The sequence below is a fragment of the Pogoniulus pusillus genome, chromosome 39 (genome assembly GCF_015220805.1).
Source record: "Pogoniulus pusillus isolate bPogPus1 chromosome 39, bPogPus1.pri, whole genome shotgun sequence".
NCBI lineage: Eukaryota > Metazoa > Chordata > Aves > Piciformes > Lybiidae > Pogoniulus > Pogoniulus pusillus.
In genome coordinates this window covers 361,704-382,109 of record NC_087302.1, presented here as the reverse complement: position 1 = coordinate 382,109, position 20,406 = coordinate 361,704, and the positions used below count along the sequence as shown (strand labels likewise).

The 20,406-nt window shown below is 62.0% G+C and overlaps 1 protein-coding gene across 3 annotated transcripts in view; it reads right to left on the bottom strand.

Moving 5' to 3' along the window:
* Window positions 1–13,857, bottom strand: part of LOC135191422 (receptor-type tyrosine-protein phosphatase V-like) — a 41,600-nt gene extending 27,743 nt beyond the window's left edge. For 2 of the 3 annotated variants that reach the window (XM_064173711.1, XM_064173713.1), the window contains exons 1-11: window positions 13,386–13,857; window positions 11,334–11,397; window positions 9,168–9,434; window positions 7,558–7,824; window positions 6,788–7,054; window positions 5,147–5,419; window positions 4,274–4,534; window positions 2,786–3,058; window positions 2,120–2,389; window positions 1,358–1,627; window positions 25–297 (exon numbers count right to left, since the gene is read on the bottom strand). In XM_064173711.1, coding sequence (XP_064029781.1) covers window positions 25–297; window positions 1,358–1,627; window positions 2,120–2,389; window positions 2,786–3,058; window positions 4,274–4,534; window positions 5,147–5,419; window positions 6,788–7,054; window positions 7,558–7,824; window positions 9,168–9,434; window positions 11,334–11,397; window positions 13,386–13,451 — 2,551 coding nt within the window. In that variant the 5' untranslated portion in view covers window positions 13,452–13,857. The remainder of the gene's footprint in view (window positions 1–24; window positions 298–1,357; window positions 1,628–2,119; window positions 2,390–2,785; window positions 3,059–4,273; window positions 4,535–5,146; window positions 5,420–6,787; window positions 7,055–7,557; window positions 7,825–9,167; window positions 9,435–11,333; window positions 11,398–13,385) is intronic. The other variant, XM_064173714.1, reaches the window with a different exon arrangement.
* Window positions 13,858–20,406: the final 6,549 nt, after the last annotated feature.

Sequence of the window (20,406 nt, the reverse complement as noted above, 5' to 3'; positions counted from 1 at the left end):
TGGGTGCTGTGGATGGATGCTCACCTGTGCAGGAGGTGATGTTCTTTGGGAGGGAGTGGTAGGGTCCAGCTACTGCCCAGATCCCAACAACGTAGCAAGTTCCTGGCTCCAGTCGTGTCAGGGTGAGGTTGGTGCTGTCCTTCCCCAATTCCAGGTTCCTCTCTGGTGCAGAAGAGCCTTCCTCCTGCACGCTGAGCAGGTATCTGTCCCTCTGCCCAGGAGGGGTCTCCCAGTGCACAGCCAGAGCCCAGGCAGTGCTGACAGGGTGTGCAGAGAGGGAAAGAGGAGGCAGTGGGACTGTGGGGGAGAAATGATGTCAGAGGGGACAAACCTGGGGTGCTCCAGACTGGCTCTGGTTTGGGAATGAAGCTGGGAGCTGCAGGACTGTGAGAACCCAAGTGCTGCCTGGAGGCAGCAGGCTGAGCCCAGGTTACAGCTGCTCCAGGGGTCCTGCCTGATCAGCACAGGCTGAGCCCCCCGAGACCCAAGTGCCACAGACTCAGAACGTTAGGGGTTGGAAAGGAACTCAAAAGTTCATCCAGACCAACCCCCTGCCAGAGCAGGAGCACCCAGGGCAGGTCACATAGGACCACATCAAGGTGGGACTTGAATATCTGCAGGGAAGGAGATGTCACAGCCCCCCTGGGCAGCCTGCTCCAGGCTCCAGCACCCTCACACTGACAGTTTTTTTCCTCATGCTTCCATGGAACTTTCTATGCCTGAACTTCCACCACTGCCCTTGTGCTGCCACTGGGCATCACTGGGCAGAGCTGGCTCCAGCCTCTGGGCACTCACCCTGCACATCTTTATGAACAGCACTGAGGGCAGCCCTCAGGCTGCTCTGCTGCCAGCTGCCAGCCCCAACTGCCTCAGCCTGGCCTCACAGGAGATGCTCACTGCCTGCAGCAGCCTGGGGGCTCTGGGCTGGGCTCTCAGCAGTTCCCTGAGCTCCTTCTTGACCTTAGGGGCCCAGAACTGGACACAATATTCCAGATGTGGCCTCAGCAGGGCAGAGCAGAAGGGCAGGAGAACCTCTCTCACCTATTCAGCACAGCCCTTCCAAGCAACCCCAGGATGCTCTTGGCCTTCTTGGTCACCAGAGCACAGTGCTGGCTCCTGGGCACCCTCCCACCCACTGGGACCCCCAGGTCCTTTTCCCCTTCACTGCTCTCCAGTGTCACAGCTGAACTGTGAGCTGAGGCCCCTCGAGAGTGCCAGCATCTCGAGCAGGAGAGAGGCACCAGTGGGGCTGTGGGGCCATGGTCTCAGGGCTCTCCTGCAGAACTGCCCTGGCACCCCCTGCTTGGCTCCAGCCCCGCCCAGACAGGGCCAGGCAGGGCAGAGGCTGTGTCCCTACCGGTGTAGCCGATGGCAGTCTGGGAGGAGATGCGGTGGGGTCCGGCCTGAGAAATGATCTCCACGCGGTACCGGGAGCCTGGCACCAGCCCCCCTAGGACCAGCTGGGTGACGCCGCGGGGCACAGACACGTTCCTGATGATGGACAGGGACTCGGCCACCGAGAGCTGCACCAAGTGGTCTCTGGCACCGCCTGCCTCCACCCAGCTCACACGCAGCTCCTGCGGGCTCCGGCCGGGCTGCAGAGTCACATTGGCCAGGGAGAGGGGATCTGGGGGGAGCAGAGCATGGAGAGCCGTGAGGGGCGGGGGGGAAGCACCTGCAGAAGCCAGGACACAGCCTGCAGCTCTGGAGAGGGCTAAAGAAGCGGTGGCAGCTGCCTGCCAGCTCTCCTGCTGCCCTGGGGCACAAGCGAGCTGCCTGCACATGGCCCCAGGGCACTGCTGCTGGGCAGGTGCTGCGCTGAGCAGAGCATTCAGCTGCCCCTGGGGCTCTGTGCTTCCTCTTACATCCCTCTCCCGACGGCCCCATGCTGACCTCCAGATCACAGCAGGGAAGGCTGAGCTGGGGAGGAGTCTTTGGGGCACAGCAGCCAGCACAGGGCACCCACGGGCTGGCACATGCTCCCTCACCCAGAGGCAGCGGGCACGCAGGGCTCAGCAGAGCTCCTTTTCCACCCAGATGCATCCCTGTCACTGCTGATCTTGCTGGCAATGCCAGGATGCCCTGTCCCTGCACGGGGCTGGGGACACTGCTCACTCACATGTCCACTCTGTGGCAAAGTGTGACGAGGACCTGTAGGGGCCAGCGAGGGCAGCGACCTTCAGGAAGTACTGAATGCCAGGGGACAGGCCCAGGAAGGTGAAGTTGTGGGTGCTGGGCCCCACCGTGACGTTCCTCTGTGCTGCATGGCTCTTGCTGTAGAGCTGGAGCTGGAACTGCTCCACGTCTCCAGCAGCCCTGTCCCAGAAGGCAGAGAGCCCCAGCGGGCGCCGAGTGTTGGTCAGGGTCACGCCAGCTGGAGCCAGAGGGTCTGAGGGGGAAGAGACATCCAGAGGGTGAGAGGCAATCGTGGAGCTGCTGCTGAGGAGTGCTTGTGCTGAGCACCCTCCACTGCCTGTGCCTGGTGGGCCAGGTCAGAAATCAGCCCTGGCATACCAACCCCCTGGCCAGCCTGAGCTTCTGCTGCATGACTGACAGGGCAGGGGTGCCCACCTGGAAGAGTTCTCTGTTTACAGAAGGGACTTCTCCTCCTCTCTTTTGCTTCCAGCCTAGCTGGATGTGGCTCTGGTTGTCCTTTCACTCCTTGTCTGTCTGTGCAGCCCTGCCCCTGGCTCCCCCACCCCCACACACGCCCTGCAGTCTGCCCTGCTCCTGTGCCATGCTGCTGGCAGTACTCTGCAGCAGGGCTGAGGGGTGGCACACTCACAGGTCCAGTCTGTGGCCCACCGCACAGGGGAGCTGTAAGGCCCAGCCACAGCAGTCATCTCCAGCCTGTACTGCCTCCCGGGAACCAGGTCCTCGAAGGTGACATTTGTCCAGCTGTCCCCCACAGTCATGGTCCTGACCTGCCTCTGGGACTTGGCTTCCCAGAGAGTGGCTGTGTAGCTGGTGCTGCCAGCAGGAGCTGCTCTCCAGGAGGCTTGCAGAGAGCTGCTATGGCCCTGATTGCTCAGGGTCAGCTGCTCCAGGGGCAAAGGATCTGGGAAAAGAAAGTTCTAGAGTCACAGCTGCACCTTGGCTGGGGGCACCTGGCAGAAGTGCAGCCCAGATGTGTGGGACTGGAGACTTCCCACAGTCACAGTCACAGAGCGAGCTGGGATGGAAGGGAGCTCCAAAGCTGATCCAGTCCAAGCCCCTCACTCAGCAGGGACATCCTCCACTGGAGCAGGCTGCCCATAGCCCTGTCCAGCCTCACCTGGAATATCTCCAGGGATGGCCTCAACCATGTCTCTGAGCAACTTGTTGCAGTGTTCCAGCAGCCTCCTGATACTTGCTCCTCACATCCAATCTCAGTCTGCTCTGCTCCAGTTTGAAGTCATTGCCCTGGGCCTCTCACTACATTCAGGTGTTCAGACCCATGGGATCTGAGCTGGCCACCATCATCCCTGCTGACAGCCACCCACCCGAACAGCAGTGTGACAGAGACCAGGCCAGCACAACCTGGCAAGGTCAAAGAGGACTGCCCTGGGGCTGGAGGAGGTGGTGGGTGAGGTCTGGACTATGGTGGCAGGGAGTGGTTCAAGGCAAATGCAGCCTGAGCAGTGCCACAGGAAAGTGGCTGAAGGGAGGAGAATCCAAGAATCATTTAGGCTGGCAAAGACCTTTAAGGTCATGAAGCCCAGCTGTGAACCCAGCACTGCCAAGCCTGGTGCTAAACCAGGTCCCTCAGCACCACATCTACACATCCTTTAAAGCCCTCCAGGGGTGGGGACTTCACCACCTTTCTGGGCAGCCTGCTCCGGGCCTTGGCAACCCTTACAGTGAAGAAGTTTTTCCTAAGCTCCAACCTAAACCTCTCCTGAGCACAGCTTGAGGCCATTTCCTCTCATTCTGTCACTTGCTGCTCAGGAGCAGAGCCCAATCCCCGCCTGGCTCCAGCCTCCTTTCAGGGAGCTGCAGAGAGCAATGAGATCTCCCTCCCCCAGCCTCCTTTTCTCCAGGCAGAACAGCCCCAGGTCCCCCAGCTGCTGCTCAATGGATTTGCTCCCTAGACCCTCACAAGCAGGACACTGAGCTCTGCTCATGGGCGCCTGGGATGCAGAGCAGAGCCAGAGGCACCCAGCAGCACCTCTCTGCTGAGCTCTCTCACTGCAGGAAGCTGCAGGTGACCCAGTGCCATCACATGCCCCGAGGCAGGACACGGTGGGGGAGGGCAAGAGGCAGTGAGGAGCCCGGGGCTGGCTGTGGCACTCACATGTCCAGTTGGTGATGCGCTGGGGTGAGGATGTGTAGGGCCCAGCCAGGGTGCTGACCTCAAAGGCATAGAGGGTGCCAGGGCTGAGGCCCTCGTACGTGAAGTTGGTGAAGCCTCTGAGCAGCAGAGTGTTCTTCACAGGGTGCCCCACGGGGCTGAGCTCCAGCAGGTAGCCCTCCCCCATCGCCTCCTGCCAGCTGGCCAGCAGGCTGTAGGGGCTGCCCTGGCTGGACAGGCTCACAGCAGATGGTGCCAGTGGCTCTGCAGAGGACAAGGGCAGGATGGTGCAGGTCACTGCACGGGGCAGTGCACCAGGCACCCAGCCTGCTCCCGTGCCAGCCTGCAGGGCTGCCCTAGCAAACATGGGCAGCCAGCTCTGCAGGGACAGCCTTTTACCGCCTTTTACCACAGGGACCCTCCCAGCACGGCTCCAGCCCTTCCTTCCCATGGTGGCAGCTCTGGGACAGCACCAGACGTGGCTCCATGAGTTGCCTAGGAGGGACTGGGCACAGGGAGATGCTGCTCTGGGGGCACTGGTGCTGCTTTACTGCCCACCAAACCATCTGCTGTGAGCAGAGGCAGGGGAAGCTGTCCTGAAGCCACCACACACGATTGAGTCCAAAGGTGGCAGCAGCCAGTCTGGATTCATGCCTGCTGCTGCCTCACACAGGTCTGCCAAGGGCCTCTGAGCCCATCCTCAGGAGGAGCTGTGGGGCAGCAGGTTTTGCCCCTCTGGCTCACAGCCTGCTCTTGAGGCCGTGTGCCACCACACAGCCCCACCTCTGCCCTTGCCACAATCCCCTCCCCATCCCATCGTCCTCCCTCTGGGCAGCAGGGTCGGCCCCAGAGGAGCTGTTTGGGCTTTCTGCTTACGTGTCCAGGCTGCTGTGCTGCCAGCTGAGGCCCGGTAGGGCCCTGCCACTGCTGTCACCTGCACAGAGTACTGCTTCCCGGGGCTCAGCCCGTGGAAGGTGACATGAGTGCTGCCTCCATCCACAGAGATGTTCCTCGCCGGGGCCCTGTCCTCGCCCTCCTGCAGGGTCACCAGGTAGAAGTCTCTCTCTCCCGCTGGGCTGCTCCAGCGAGCCTGCAAAGAGCTCTGCTCCTCTGTGCTGCTCAGGCTCACGTTGCCAGGGCTCAGGGGGTCTGAAAGGGAAGGGCATTGTGTGTGTCAGGATCATGTCTGGACCCCTGCAGACCTGAGTCTCCTTCCCTGCTTCATCACCTGCTGAGTTCCACCCAGCCTTAGGCACCCTTTCAGAGCCTGCGGTCTCCAGGCTCCAGCACGACCACTCCTGGTGTAGCAGAGCCCAGGAGGAGCTGGCAGCCTGGCTGGGAGCTTTCTAAGAGTGGCCTCCTCTCCCTGTCAGGAGCTTGTGATTTTCCTAGGAACTGGCCTGGACCATATTCCTGGCTGCATGCCCCTGGCTTCTGTGCCTGGCACCAGAGGCTTCTGCTCAGCTGGGTCAGAGCCACAGACAGCCACAGGGAAGGAGCCAACCTCCCTGCACAGCTGGAACAGCTCAGCAGGGGCAGTGGAGGCCTTCCAGAATGCCAGCTGCAGAGTCAGCAGCCAACAGGCTCCAGCTTCCCACACTGACACCAGAGCAGGAAGAAGCTGGAGACCTGGCACCTGGTGGCAGCAGGGCAGCAGGTCCTGCCAGCCTTGGCCTGACCAGAGCCTCTGCCCAGGGCCAGGAGGAGTCACTACCCACAACAGCTCCGAGTTTGCAGCTTGGCAATTCCACAGCCTGCTGCTCCTCGCTCAGGACACTGCTTGCTTGGCATTCCATGTGAGTTTTGGTCCATCCAGGAGGCCAGGCCTGCCCTCTCCATTTCCCTCCTGGTTCTCCCAGGATCACCCAAGAGAGCAAATCTGGACCAGCACTGGGAGCATGTGCTGTGGATGTGGTGTCTGCAGCAAAGCAGGACCATGGTGGTGGAAGCCAGGAGGTAGAGGAAGTTGCCTTGAAAGGTGCTGCCCTGAGCTGCTTGGTCTGCCAGAGGCTGGCTCCCCTGGCACAGCGCGGCACATGCCAGGGTCACTCACCAGGACAAGGTTCTCAGGGGCTATCAAGGTGTACCCTTGGCAGCAGTCAGAGTCCATTTCCTCCCAGGAGCCTCCAGCTCAGAGCAGACAAATTGTTGCTCCCTTGCCTCCTGCTTGCTGCCCTTGGACACCCCTGAGGCACGTGAGAGCCACACACAGCTGCACTGAACACCTGTGGGATCTGCTGCCCTTCCACCCTCCTCCTCCCTGGGGAAAGGCCACAGGCTGAACATGGAGCACTCCAGGTTGGCACTGGAAATTCACCTGCCCAGGGGACACAGTGGCCCCAGGATCTTGGTGCCCAGAGGCAGGACCTTAAGGGACTTTTGGCCAGGTTCAAGCAGAAGAGCTGCCCTCTGCAGCCAGGGCTCTGGCAAGGGACCTTTGGATTCAGAGGCTGGACCCGAAGCAGGGAGAGTGCCAGGGCCACTGAGGGGTGCCCCATCCCTGGCCATCATACTCACATGTCCACGCAGTGGCATTGGGCCCTGCTACAGTGTAGGGCCCAGCTGTGGCGTTCAGCCCCAGCCAGTACTGGGTGCCAGGGTGGAGATGCTGGAAGGTGTAGCTGGTGAGGCCTCTCCTGGCTGACAGGGTTGTGGTCACTGTCTGAGTGAGGAGGTTGTGGAGGGCAAGGTGGAGCCAGGCAGCCCCTGCAGCACCCATCCAGGAGGCCACCAGGCTGGTGCTGGAGCTTGGGCTGAGCCTCAGCTGCGTGGGGACAGAGGGAGCTGAGGAGAAAAGCAGGAGGCTGTGAGGTTCAGCACTGGGGCTGAGGTGCCCTGGAGTCTCCTTTCTCCCCAGGGTCTCCTATGCCCACAGGGCACTCTGATGGCAGGGACAGCTGAGGGATGTCTCTCCTGTGTCCCTTCCTAGGCAGGCTGAGGAGCTCTTGAGGTGCCTCCATTGGGTGATGCCTTCAGTGTGCAGGGCAGAGAGGGTGGCAGCCTGGGTGATGCAACATTTCTAAAGCTCCCACCCAGGATCTTTTGCCAGCATCCTCAGACCTCCTGCTCCTGCGGGGACGTGGAGCACACAGATCCAAGCTGCAGGTCCTGCACAGCAGGGCTGAGGTGTGAGGCTCTCCCCTTGGCCTGGCACTCTGGGCTCACAGCAGGGGTGGGCAGAACTCCCAGATGCTCCCCATCTCTTCCAGCCCAGGCAGCCCCTCTGCTGCACCACTCCTCCCAGCCCCTGCCCCCTGGTTTAGGGCAGGCCCCCCCTCACTGCCTACCTGTCCACTGGTGGGCACTGGTGCTGGCCTGGCTGGCTCCAGCCACTGTGCTGACCCTCAGGGCATACTCGCTGCCAGCCAGCAGCCCATGGAACAGGAAGGTGGAGGCGTCGGGCAGGAGGGACACGTTGCTGACCAGCACCTGGGAGTCGCTGCGGTAGAGCTGCAGGAGGTACCCGTCCCGGTGCCCGGGGGCATGCAGCCAGGAGGCTCGCAGTGAGGCAGGGCTGGCGCTGCTCAGGCTCAGGCTGCGCACCGGGGAAGGACCTGCAGCGGACATGGCAGTGGTGGCTGGCTGCCTGGCAGTGCCTGGCCTGCCAGCTAGCCCAAGGGCTGGTGGCCAGCATGGGGAGGTCACACCAACCAGCTCCACGAGATCCACACCCCCAAGCACTGCCCCAGCACTGCCCTGCCAGCACTGCCCCACTGTCTCCCTGCCAGCACTGCCCCATCACTGCCCTGCCACCACAGCCCCATCATTGTCCTGCCAGCACTGCCCCATCATTGCCCTGCCAGCACTGCCCTGCCAGCACTGCCCCACTGTCTCCCTGCCAGCACTGCCCCAACACTGCCCTGCCAGCACTGCCCCATCATTGCCCTGCCAGCACTGCTCCATCACTGCCCTGCCAGCACAGCCCCATCATTGCCCTGCCAACACTGCCCCATCACTGTCCTGCCAGCACTGCCCCACTGTCTCCCTGCCAGCACTGCCCCATCACTGCCCTGCCAGCACTGCCCCAGCACTGCCCCACTGGCTCCCTGCCAGCACAGCCCTATCATTGCCCTGCCAGCACTGCCCCATCACTGCCCTGCCAGCACAGCCCCATCACTGCCCTGCCAGCACTGCCCCGTTGGCTCCAGCCCCATCTCTTCCCTGCCAGGACACCCCACAGGCTGGTCAGAGAACACAGCAGGTGTGCAATAAGAAGCCACCAGTGCTCACCTGCTGCCAGGTGCTCTGTGCCTGCTGACCCTGTGGGTCCTGCCACCTGCCTTCTCCTGATCTCCAGTCCATTCTCCCTGCAGCCACTGCTGCTGGCTGACACCATCCCTGCTGCTGGCCAGCCCCAGCCCTCCAGCTCTGCCCTGCTTTGCTATGTTCCACCTTCCCCTGCACTGACTGATTCAAAGACCTCTTGGCAGGAGCTCTCATCCCCACCTAAGCTGTGGGCTCACCACCCCTGTCCACTTCCCCTGTCCTTGGCATCAGCCAGGGAGGGCAACGACCAAGGCCTGGTGGGTGAGTCAGTGATTGGCAGAGATGTGCCAAAAGCATGGAGCAGAAGCTGCTTCCTTGCAGCTCTCTCCAGACCTCCAGGCATGGCATTTCCCACCCCTCAGCTCTCTGTGCCCACACCACAGGTTGCTCCAGCTTTAGCCTCATTGCCGAGAAGCCAGGGGCAGGACCCTCCCTCCACAGGGGTGAGGGAATGGCTCCTGGAGCTCTGAGGACCAGAGAAGAGCCCTGGAGATGCAAGGAGAGGCCCAACCTCCCCAGGAGCTTCTCGGGCTCCACACACAGCTGCACCCCAGGGCCCCAGAGCAGTGTGACAGTCACTGGCAGGGGCACTGAGCCCCTTGGGCCCTGCAGGCCCTGGGGCACTCCTTACTTGTCTGTGCAGTGAGTCCCTGGCTGGTGGTGCCCACGCAGGCAAGTGTGGCCTTCAGCTCTACCCTGTAGCGTGTGCCAGGGGTCAGCCCACGGAACCAGAAGCTGGTGGTGTTGGGTCCAGCGGAGCCATTCTGCAGCAGAGTGCCCGAGCCCAGCGAGAAGAGGGCAAGCAGGTAGCCCTCAGCACTGCCCTGGGGCGCGTCCCAGGAGAGCAGCAGGGAGTCCGAGCGGCCATGGTCACTCACACTGAGGTTCAGCAGGGGCCCTGCGGAGACAAAGCCCAAGCCCTCAGCAGGCACTGGGTGCTGCGCTGTGTCCAGCCTGCAGGGCCGAGCTCCCCAGCCCACCCCCCCTCGCTGCACACCTTAGCAGAGGCCATCATCGTGGGCACTGCCCTGCTTCAGTCAGGCCTCCCAGCCCCAAGGGCTCCAAACAGCCTTTGGAAAACACAGAAACACTCAGAAACTCCCCTGGGCTGGGGCCAAAGGCACCACATGAAAGAGATGTTCCTAAGCATGCTGCACCTCCTCTGCTGGAGAGGGACCAGAAGGCCTCAGGCCATCACCTGCTTTGTCCAGACAGCCCTGGCAGAAAAGCAGCCCCAGCTGGGCATTGCTCACCCCCTTGATTGGCTTGGGGCCTCCAAAAGGCATTGAAGGGCTCTAGGTCCACCTTGCAGAAGTGACAGTGCTGTGGCAGAGCAGGATGGACATGGCAGTGGCACTGCCACACTCCCTGCAATCGTCTCTGCCTCTGTGTGGGCTCTGACTGCTTTGGAGGGATCCAGGCACCGTCCCCACTCCCCTACCCCATGCAGAGGTGACATGGGGAGATCAGAACCCTGTGTGGGGCAGATGTGCATGACCTGCTGCTGAGCTGTGTCCCTGCCTCGGCCTTGCAGCAGGGCCAATGTGGTGGCATCCAGGTGGAGAGCACTGAGGACAAGAAAGTGGCATGCAGGGCTTGTTTGGCCTGACTGGGGGGTCAGTGGCCAAGACTGCTATTGAGTGCCTGCCCTTGGAGCCACTCAGGAACCACCTACACAAACAGGCACCAGGCCACACCTGCCTGTCAGGAGCAAGCTGGCAAGATGCCCTCTGCAGGCTCCATCTCCACCTCCTCACGCCTCCACCAGCAGATTGGCAGGCTCTGTCCATGCCCAGCCTCACTGCCGACCATCAGCTTTGTGTTGCCTCCAAGTCCTTGTGTGCTGAGAGACATTTGTGTGTCAATTAGCACCCACAGCTTGTGACATGCAGTGTGCTGTGCCAGGCTGGCAGGGCCTGACACGCCAAGAAAGCTCTAAGCAAGCACAGCTCCAGCGGGCTGCCTAGGGGCTGCCTTTGGAGAGCACAAGAGAAGCAGCACAGGGTGAGCCTTGGGGCAGGGGCACGTCTGGCACTGCTCAGGTGCTGTGTGGCCTTTGCACAAAGCTGGACCATTTCAGAGCTCTGCACAGCTGCTGTTATGTGTAGAGGCTTTGTCTGGAGGCTGCCACATGGGAGCTTCACTCTGCAGTTGAGTGCAAAGGGCACTGTGGAACTTAGATGCACACAAGAGAGGAGCACCCCTGGGAAAGTCTTCTCAGTACCAGCTCATAGCAGTTCCAGTGCAGATTTAGGTACAGGCTGCTCAGGAAGGGTGTCCACAGGTCAGGTGTCCACACCCAGGCCAGCTGCCCTGAGCTGCTCTTGCTGTCAGCAGAGCTCCAGCTGCAGCAGCTCGTGGAGCACAGGCCATGGCTCATCCCCCTCAAGGCAGCCAGCTGAGTGTGCCCTGCATGGAGTTCAGCCAGGGATGGGTGTTCACTGCAGGCTGTTCCTATCTCAGGAAGATAAGAGCTCTCCACCCCTGCCTGTCTGCTCCTCTCAGGTTTTCAACACCACCTGCCTCCAGCTGTGCCTTGGCAATCACCTTCTTCACCTCTGCAGTACAAAGGCACCCTCCAGCCCTGAGCTCCATCAACCCTGCTGGGTGCTGGGGGAGGGTGGATCTGCCTCCCTCCCCTTCCCCAGCCATGACCTGCAGCCTGCAGCCAGACTAAAGCAGAGTTTTACAAACTTGCTCTCAGCTGCAGGACTCCTGTGCTGGGGCACATACACTCATCTCACTGCCCCAGACACCAAGGCCACTTTCTGCATCCAGGGAACCTCTCTGGACTCACCTCCATCACTGTGTGCATCCTGTCCCTCCAACCCTGCTCTTGCTGTCTGGTTGCATCCCTCACCCTGGGGAAATGAAGGTGTCAAGTGAGAGTGGCAAACCAAGACCAACACCTGAGAGAAGTGTTCAGTGCTGACCAGGTACAGCTCCCACACCCCCCATAGCATCTGGGAGCTGTGAGTCTCTGGGGACTGTGACTCCTCTCCACAGGCACACTCAGGTCCCTGGCTCACACTATGCCCCCACAGCTAAGGCAATGAGAACTCAGAACATGCAGCTCATTGTCCCCTAGCCCTGGGACTGCAGACCAGCAGGGGCTGTCCCCACCACCAAAACAGCAGGGGCATAAGGGAAAATCTGGGGAGGGAGCTCTGGACAGACTCCAGCATTCTCATCCCCTCTAGAGGTGCCCCCTCCTCGAGGCATGATGGGAGAGGAGGATGAAGGTACCCCAGGCTCCAGCTGCCATGCTCCACAGGCTGCAAAGCGGGGACTTGGCCTGTGAGCTCCAGAGCAGTCAGTCCTCTCCAGGGCAGTCAGTCCCCTCCCAGGGCAGTCAGTCCCCCTCCAGAGCAGTCAGTCCTCTCCAGGGCAGTCAGTCCCCTCCCAGGGCAGTCAGTCCCCCTCCAGAGCAGTCAGTCCTCTCCAGAGCAGTCAGTCCCCCCCCAGGGCACTCAGTCCCCTCCAGAGCAGCCAGTCCCCTCCCGAGCAGTCAGTCCCCCTCCAGAGCAGTCAGTCCCCTCCCGAGCAGTCAGTCCCCCTCCAGAGCAGTCAGTCCCCTCCCAGGGCACTCAGTCCCCTCCCGAGCAGTCAGTCCCCCTCCAGAGCACTCAGTCCCCTCCCAGGGCACTCAGTCCCCTCCCGAGCACTCAGTCCCCTCCCAGAGCAGTCAGTCCCCTCCAGAGCACTCAGTCCCCTCCAGAGCACTCAGTCCCCTCCCAGAGCAGTCAGCCCCCCTCCAGGGCAGTCAGTCCCCTCCAGAACACTCAGTCCCCTCCCAGAGCAGTCAGTCCCCTCCAGGGCAGTCAGTCCCCTCCAGAGCAGTCAGTCCCCTCCCAGAGCAGTCAGTCCCCTCCCAGGGCACTCAGTCCCCCTCCAGAGCAGCCAGACCCCTCCAGAGCAGCCAGACCCCTCCCAGGGCACTCAGTCCCCTCCAGAGCACTCAGTCCCCTCCAGAGCAGTCAGTCCCCCTCCGGAGCAGTCAGTCCCCTCCAGAGCACTCAGTCCCCTCCAGAGCAGTCAGTCCCCTCCAGAGCACTCAGTCCCCTCCAGAGCAGCCAGACCCCTCCCAGAGTAGTCAGTCCCCCTCCCGAGCAGTCAGTCCCCTCCAGAGCACTCAGTCCCCTCCCAGAGTAGTCAGTCCCCCTCTCGAGCACTCAGTCCCCTCCAGAGCAGCCAGACCCCTCCCAGAGTAGTCAGTCCCCCTCCAGAGCACTCAGTCCCCTCCCAGGGCACTCAGTCCCCTCCCGAGCAGTCAGTCCCCTCCAGAGCAGCCTGTCCCTTCCAGCGCAGCCAGATGCCCCCAGGGCAGTGCTCGGCGGCTGCTGGCCCGCAGGGTGTGCCCTGCTTTGGGTTGAGGTTGGTTCACTCCACATTAAAGGAAATCTCTCTGCCCACTCCCTGTCCTGCAAAAAGCCACCGAAGAGCAAGCGTCTCTCTGTAGCTACTTCCCCCTCGGCTGACTCATTCCTGGCTCCCCAACCAAGAGCGGTGCCTCGGAGGGCGAGCGTGGGGCGGGGAGCTCTGGCTCCTGGGCAGTGGCAGCCCCAGCCCATCCCTGGGGTGAGGAACCGGGCAGCCATGGCAGCAGGGAGACGCTGCCACCCTGAGCGCCGGGGCGAGGCGGGGGGAAGAAAGGACAGAGCCAGCTCCTAACTGCAGCTCCTGCCCGATCCGGCGCAGCCGCAGCGCCGCCCAGCCCCGGCCGCCAGCGCTCCGCGGGGCAGCCAGCGCCGAGCCCGGAGCTGCTCCGCCGGGCTGCAGGGACCAGGGTCTCCCGCTGCCAGCGCGCCCGGGGGCTCGGCCATACGGGGGTGAGGAGAGAGGGACTTACCTCCGCCAGGGCTCCCAGCAGCCACGGCACCCACAGGAGAAACAGCGGCAGCAGTGGTGGCCTCATGGGGACCAGGGTGGCTGCAGATTAGAGGGGCGACAAGTTGGGCATGGGGTCAGCTTTTTAGCACTGGCTGTCGCCGGCCAGCCCCTTCTCCCATGGCAGCGAGGAGCTGTGTCCCCAGACGCTTTCCGAGCGCGGGTGACAAGTGGGCATCAGCGGGGGGCGGCGCCGCATGCCAGTGCTGCGCATCAGCCCTGCGGGCAGAGCTGGTCCCCGGGCTGGAGCAGGCCGGGTGGGGATGAGCCTCCCGCTGCCTGCTTTTGCTATTGTTCCCCTGGAGCTGTGCCTCTCCGCGATGGCTCCGCAGCTGTCCCCGCGTAAGCCTCTGCCTGCTGCGGCCGGAGAGCGGCTGCCTGGGAGGCTTGGAGCGGGAGCTCTGAGTGGGGCTCTGCAGGGCTCTAGCCCGCTCTGGCCATCAGAGGAGTTCCTGCAGAGTTGCGGGAGTTAGTGCTGAAAGGGGAGGAGAAGGAAGGAGACAGGACAGCACAGATGGCGACTCCGAGCTGGAGGGGAGTGTCCAGACCAGCCCCCAGCACGGGAAGGGCAGGCTGCAGCCTGCAGCAGCTCGGCTGGGATGCTGGCGCTGGGATGCTGGAGGCACAGGGAAGCTGGAGGTGCTGGGACACTAGAGGCACAAGGAATCTGGAGTAGCTGAGATGCTGGAGGCACTGGGATGCTGGAGGCACAGGGAAGCTGGAGGAGCTGAGATGCTGGAGGCACAGGGAAGCTGAAGGCACAGGGAAGCTGGAGGAGCTGAGATGATGGAGGCACAGGGAAGCTGGCACACTGCTGCCAGGAGTGCGGCCCCAGGGTGCTGTGCAAGTTGTAGCTGTCTCTGTGCCCAGCTGGCAGCTTTGTGTGCACAGATGTCTGCAGCAGGCAGTGGTGGGGAGAGGGAGCTCTGGTCACGCCGGGTGAGGAGGGTGCCTCTGTCTGCTGCCCGTGGCACTGGGACAGACACGCTGGAGACGAGGGGGTGCCCAGACTGTGCTTTGCCCGTGTGAGCAGTGGGCTGTGGCTGGCTGTGCCCTTGGCAGGCTGCCGTGGGGAGCTGCGTGCGGGGCCCTGTGCTTGGTGCTGCGCTGTGGCTGTGCAGTGCATGGCAGGGTGCCAGCTCTGATTCAGAGCGGAGATGCCATTGGCTTCACATCAGCGCTGGAGATCTGGGACAGTGCTGGCACAGGTTCAGTGATGCATCCATCCCAGAAGCCAGCACAGCCTGTGTGGCCATGGGAGTCTCTCCCAGTGGCCAGCACAGGCACTGCCGGAGGCCATTCAAGCTCTGCCTATTGCTGTCAGCTATCACCAAGCTTCCAGAGGTGGGCATAATCCCTGGCTGGCCCCAGGACAGTAAATTTCCTCTTCCAGAAGTGGAGAGGTTTGGCTGTGACAGGCAGACCAGCCCCCAGTACCTGGGCAAAGCTGTGGGCGAGCCCCAGCCCCTGCATGTAATCAAGAAGATAGTGGGACACAAGGGCCCAGTCCAGGAACCATCTCCAACCCCAAGTTCATCCCTCAAAACTGCTGAAAGCCCCCAGGCTGGTGGTGCCACCTGGGGAAGGTGACAGTGCACATGAGTACCCTTCCCTTCGCTTATGATGCCAGGACTCCTGATCCCTGGTCACGGTCAGGCCTCTGCAGAGGTCCAGTTGCTTGCCTGGAGCAAGCTGCAGGCACAGGAGCCCTGACCCTGTTGCTCAGCCTAGCAGCAAGAGTAGATTTGCCACCTTGGTGTCCGCTGCTAACAGCTCAGGCCTCTCTCCAGCTCCACAACCAGAGGCCTTTCAAAGTCACTTTGTCCCCAGAGCTGCCCTTCCCCTGCACCCTGGACGTGGAGCTGAGGGTGGGAGCAGAAGTCAGTGCTTTTTTAATCCTTAATGCTTGCAGCTCCAGGGAGGGCTGCACGTCAGTGTTGCAAGCAGTGCATCTGCTCAGGGGCTGGAGGTCTGGGGTAAAGGCTCTGGCTGGTAGGAATCACCTGACCAGTATTTGGGACTGAAGTCCACCAGCACCTGGGGTGACCACCAACCAGGGCCCCCAGCACTGGGGACACCCATCCCTGCTGTGTGACCAGGTGCCAGCCACCTGCCACGGGAGCAGAATGGGAGCTCACAAGCACTGGAGGTGGCATCCTCCAGGGGAGGGAGACCCCTCCACAAGCCTTAATTACCTCAGTCATTAGTAGTAGAACCTGGGAGCCCAGGCCCCTGAGCTAGTGGCAGAGAGCAGGAGCAGAACGAGCTCACTGCAGCCCAGGCAGAGGCAGTGGTGACCTGCACCACACAGGCACACACAGCTCTGTGGCACCGCAGCAAACACACCCAAGAGTCCTGGCAGCTGCTGGAGGTGCTCACCAAGCCACTTCCTGCTCGTGGCTGACCAGGGAGGTCCCAGCAGACTGGCAGCCAGCAAAGGTGACACCCAGCTACAGGAAGGGCTGGAAGGAGGATCTGGGAAAGTAAAGGCCTGTGAGTTCAGTTCTGGTGCCAGGGAAGGTGAGGAGATCATCTTGAATGCCACCAAGCAGTAGCAGGACAACCAGATGACCCCTGCAGAGGGACCTGGGCAGAGTGGACCTATGGACCAAGGCCAATTGTATGAGCTTCAGTAAGGACTGGGCTCAGCCCTGGGCAGCACTGCAGGCAGAGAGGGACCTGGAGTTGTTGGCTGACATCCAGCTGAACACAAGTCAGCAGTGCCCAGCTGGCCAAGAAGGTCACCAGCAGCCTGGCTTGGATCAGCAATGATGTGACCAGCAGGACCAGAGCAGGGATTGTCCCCCTGGGCACTGGTGACGGCACATCTGGGTTCAGTTTTGGGCTCCTCACTCCAAGAAGGACACTGAGGGACTGGAGCAGGTCCAGAGAAATGTGACCAAGCTGGAGAACAGTGCTGGTGAGGAGCAGCTGAGGGCCCTGAGGTTGGGAGGATCGAGGAGGCTGCAGTGAGGTGGGGTTGGTCTGTTCAGCTGAGTAACAAACAACAGAACAAGAGGAAATGGCCTCAAGCTGCACCAAGGGAAGTTTAGGTTGGACATGAGGAAGAATTTCTTCACTGAAAGGGTTCTTAGGAACTGGAACAGGCTGCCCAGGGCCATGATGGAGTCACCATCCCTGAAGATGTTTCAGAGTTGTGCAGATGTGGTACTGAGGGACAGGGCTGAGCTGGGGACTTGTCAGAGACAGGCTGGGGTTGGACTCGAGGACCTTACAGGTCTTTTCCAGTCTGGGCAGTTCTGTGGTTCTGGCCAAGGCCGAGGGCTGCTGCTGCTGTCTCTGTTTTAAGAGGCTCCTTTCCAGAGCTGGAAGGCTGCAGCCAGCTGGGAGGAGGCTGCAGCTTCCCACTGCAGCCAGGGCTTGCCAGGTTTATCTGGGGGCCTGCAGCAGGATCTGCAGGGCTGCAGCTGCCTGATGCCTGAGTGTCTGCAAGGAGGCTTTTGGTGTTCCCTGCCACAGCAGCACAAGGGGAGGTGACCCCACACTGGGTGGGGGCCGTGGGGCTGTCTGCTAGCATGAGCAGTCTGCAGGGTCAGGATGGCTGTAGCAGAAGCAGAGCAGGAGGGTGGACTGGAGGCAGATGGGACTGAGTGGTGTCCCCAGGGTATGGCAGGTGATGGAGCAGCCTCTGGCTGATGAAGCATGGGTTGGAGATTAGGATGGAGTCCTTGGTGGGCTGGGAATTGTGATCCAGGGAGGTGCAGCAGGAGGGACACCTAAATATCAAGGAAAACCCTGGAAGAGACTTTGCAGCTCCTAGTGACTGAGGCAGGTCACAGAAGGCAGTGTCCCCTGAAGTGGCACAGGCAGAAGACCTTTCCAAGCTGGGGTGGGGCTGCTCCAGCTTCAAAGCACAGCAAAGAGCAGGTCCAGCCAGCAAGAGGACAAACCTACTCACTGCAGTCCTGGGACAGCTCAGCAGGTATGAGCCTGCCCTGCCTTGCTTTCTTGCTGGGGAGCAAGTTGAGCCCATGTGTCCCTGCCCCCAGCCTCTCTGCAGAGCTGGGCATCTCCAGCTCCTGCCCCTCTGGCTCAGTGGCATTGCTGGGTGGGAAGTAGCACCTCAGGAGCTGCTGCCACGGCCCTGCCTGGGGGTACAGATATACCACCAAGGCAGTTGGGGCTTTGTCATGCCCTCCCTTGTCTCTGGGCTGGGGGCTGAGCAGGGACTCCTGAAGCACAGCACCTTCACCCCCCGGAGCCTGCTGCCATGCTGCACCACTGCCTCACGCCTGCCCCAGCTGGGGCAGAGGCAAGTCCCTGCCTGGCAGGACAGGCTAGGGGTGCTGTCTGGGCACCATGCCTTGCTTCTCACCGGGATGGGACTGACCTCTGAGCTGGCCCACAGCTTTCCCAGCCTCCACATGCTGCTGTGGCCCATCACAGGGCATGCAGAGCTGGCACCTTGCTGGCCACGGGGCCATGTCCATACCAACCTCACTGCTTTACACCTGGGACCTGTCAGTTCTGCTCCCCCAGCTCAGTTTGCTCAGGCCACATCTGTGGTAGAAACAGCTTAAAGCACTGTTGGGAGCCAAACCCAGGCCCTAGCCCTGGTGCCACAGGGCTCAGCAGCCTCAGTATGAGCTCTGTAACAAGCTCTGAAATGCTCAGTGATGAGCAGAAGCAGCTCCTTAAGTGCCAACACTGCCCTCCTCATAGCTACCCAGGTGCCACCGTGCCAGGCAAGGGCAGAGAGAGAGCTCTCCTTCAGCTGGCAGTGCCCTGGTCCCTCTGACAGGGAAGCCTTCAGCTGTGCCAGACCCAAAAACAACTGCAGAAGGTTTCTCCACCCAGCAGCTGGAGCCAGGCCTGGAAACTCAGGGGCTGCTGAGTCATCATTTTTTCCATGAAGCACCAAAGGCTGCGGTGGTGAGCAGGGGGTGGGGGATGCCCTGCCCACCGCCAGCACTCTGGAGCTGTGCTGGCCAGACCCGGGGTGGGACCATGGGATCTCTGCAGTGCAAGTGGGAGACCCTCAGACTGGGAGATTGTCCTTGCCCTCAGCCCAGCAGGATCAGAGACAGGAAAGGAGACCTCAGGCAGCCTGCCTGGCATTGTGGGGTCAGGTCTTGCTTAAGGGTCAGTAGCCACAGTGCAGTGGCAACCACTCTGTTGGCAAAGGCTCTAGGTAGTCATCCCAGGCCGTGCCAATCCCAGGCCAGAGCAGACTCCACTCCCAGCCTGCCTTTGTGCTCTTTGCATTGGCCCTGGGCATGGAGCTGGTGGCACATGGCTGTTTCATGCTGAGGCATCTTCCAGACCTAAGCATGGTCCTCCACACATGAGGGAAGTAGGGAACCTCCCTGGGAAGCACCAGTGGGGGTGAGGAGGAGCAGAGTGGGCAACAAAGGCATCCAAGCTAGCACCCTGTAACAATGTGCTGTCCAGGAGCCCCTGGTGTAGGGAACTGGTGCCACTGGGGTTGGCAGCTGGGGACCTCCTGTCCTGCCTTAGCACAGCAGCAACATGCCTCTGGCTCCCAGTCCTCTGGTCCTTGTGTCTTCTTATGCCTACCAGTGCTGTGAACTGCCCCAGGCCATGATTTCTTCCCTCTGCCACCTCTGAGGTGCTGAATGCTGTCCTGGGGCTGCCAGGGAGGAACAAGGGAAACAGGCAGAGCCTGCAGAGGATGCAGGTGCCGATGGGACCTTTCTCTGTGCAAGGTTCACACGCCGCAGCTCCCCAACCCCGAGCCCTGCAGCGCTGGGATGCTCTTCCTTCAACCCCTGGCAAGTTGATCATTTCCACCTGGAGCTGTGCCAGCGCCGCTGCCTCCTGCCTGCGCCGTGCAGCCCTGCGGCTCTGCCGGGTTTGCAGAGGGGGTGGCAGGCAGGCAGTGGAGGCTCTTACCCCTTCTGCAGCACAGACTTGTGCTCAGGACTGGCACGGCCACACTGGCCAGGATGCGAGATGGCCAAGAGACACAGAAGTGCCTCCGTGCGTGGGTTGTGCTCTGCGCTGCCGCAGCCCTGGCAGCAGAGCCTGGGATGCCCGCGGGTGCGAGCCAGGCGCCTGCAGCTGCGGGGAGTGCAGGGCTGCGGTGACTCAGAGCACGCCCAGAGCTGGCAGAGCCGGGCAGACCTGCTCTGCCCCCGCGGCTCTGGGTGCTGCCTCTCTTGGAAGTCCCCTTCCCCTGGCCGGGGCAGGAGGCACCAGGTGTGGAGGGCAGATAGCAGCCCGGAGAGTGCCTGTGACACAACTACTGCAGGTAGCAGCAGGGCAGCACCTGAATGGCCCCCAAATCACCCATGCCTTCACCAACAGCCTCTTCCCCCACCTGGGACGCAGTGCCAGCACAGGCTGACAGCAAAGGTGCCCGGTGCCACAAAGGCATCAAGCTCATGGAGCCAAGCAGTGGCCACAAAGTAGCTCCCAGTGCCCCCCTGTGCCTCTCTGTGCTGGGGACCTCTGGCACAAGGTCCACCTTGTGCAAGCTGCGTAGTGCCAGTCTCTGCTTTTGGCACAGCCATGCACAGTGTCTGCCCATCCCCTGCCAGCCACCCCAGGGCCTTGGGATGGGGTTCACCAGAGCACTGCAGGGGCTGTGCTGCTGTTCCCACCGCACGCACCCCGGCTTCGGCCGCACGGCTGTGAAGAGAGAGTGATGAGGAGTGGGAGCGGTACCTGTCCTGCTGGGCACGGCTGCCGTGGTCCGCGGCTGTCCCCGAGCCTGGCGCAGCGCTGGCAGCTCGGCTCTGCCCTCGCCGTTCGCTCACGCTGCTGCTCAGCCCTGACGCTCAAGCCTGGGCTGGTCCCGCGGCAGGGCTCGCCTGGGCTTGCCCAGCTGCAGGGTGCCCGGGAGGAGGGATCAGCTGGCAGGGGCTGTCTGCTGCAGCCCTGTCACAGCAGGGCTCTGCACACCAGGCAAGGTGCGAGGTGTGCACTGTGCTGCTCCTGCACCACATCTGGGTTCACGCCAGCCCAGACGCTGGGGGCACCTTGTAATGGGCCCTTGGGGA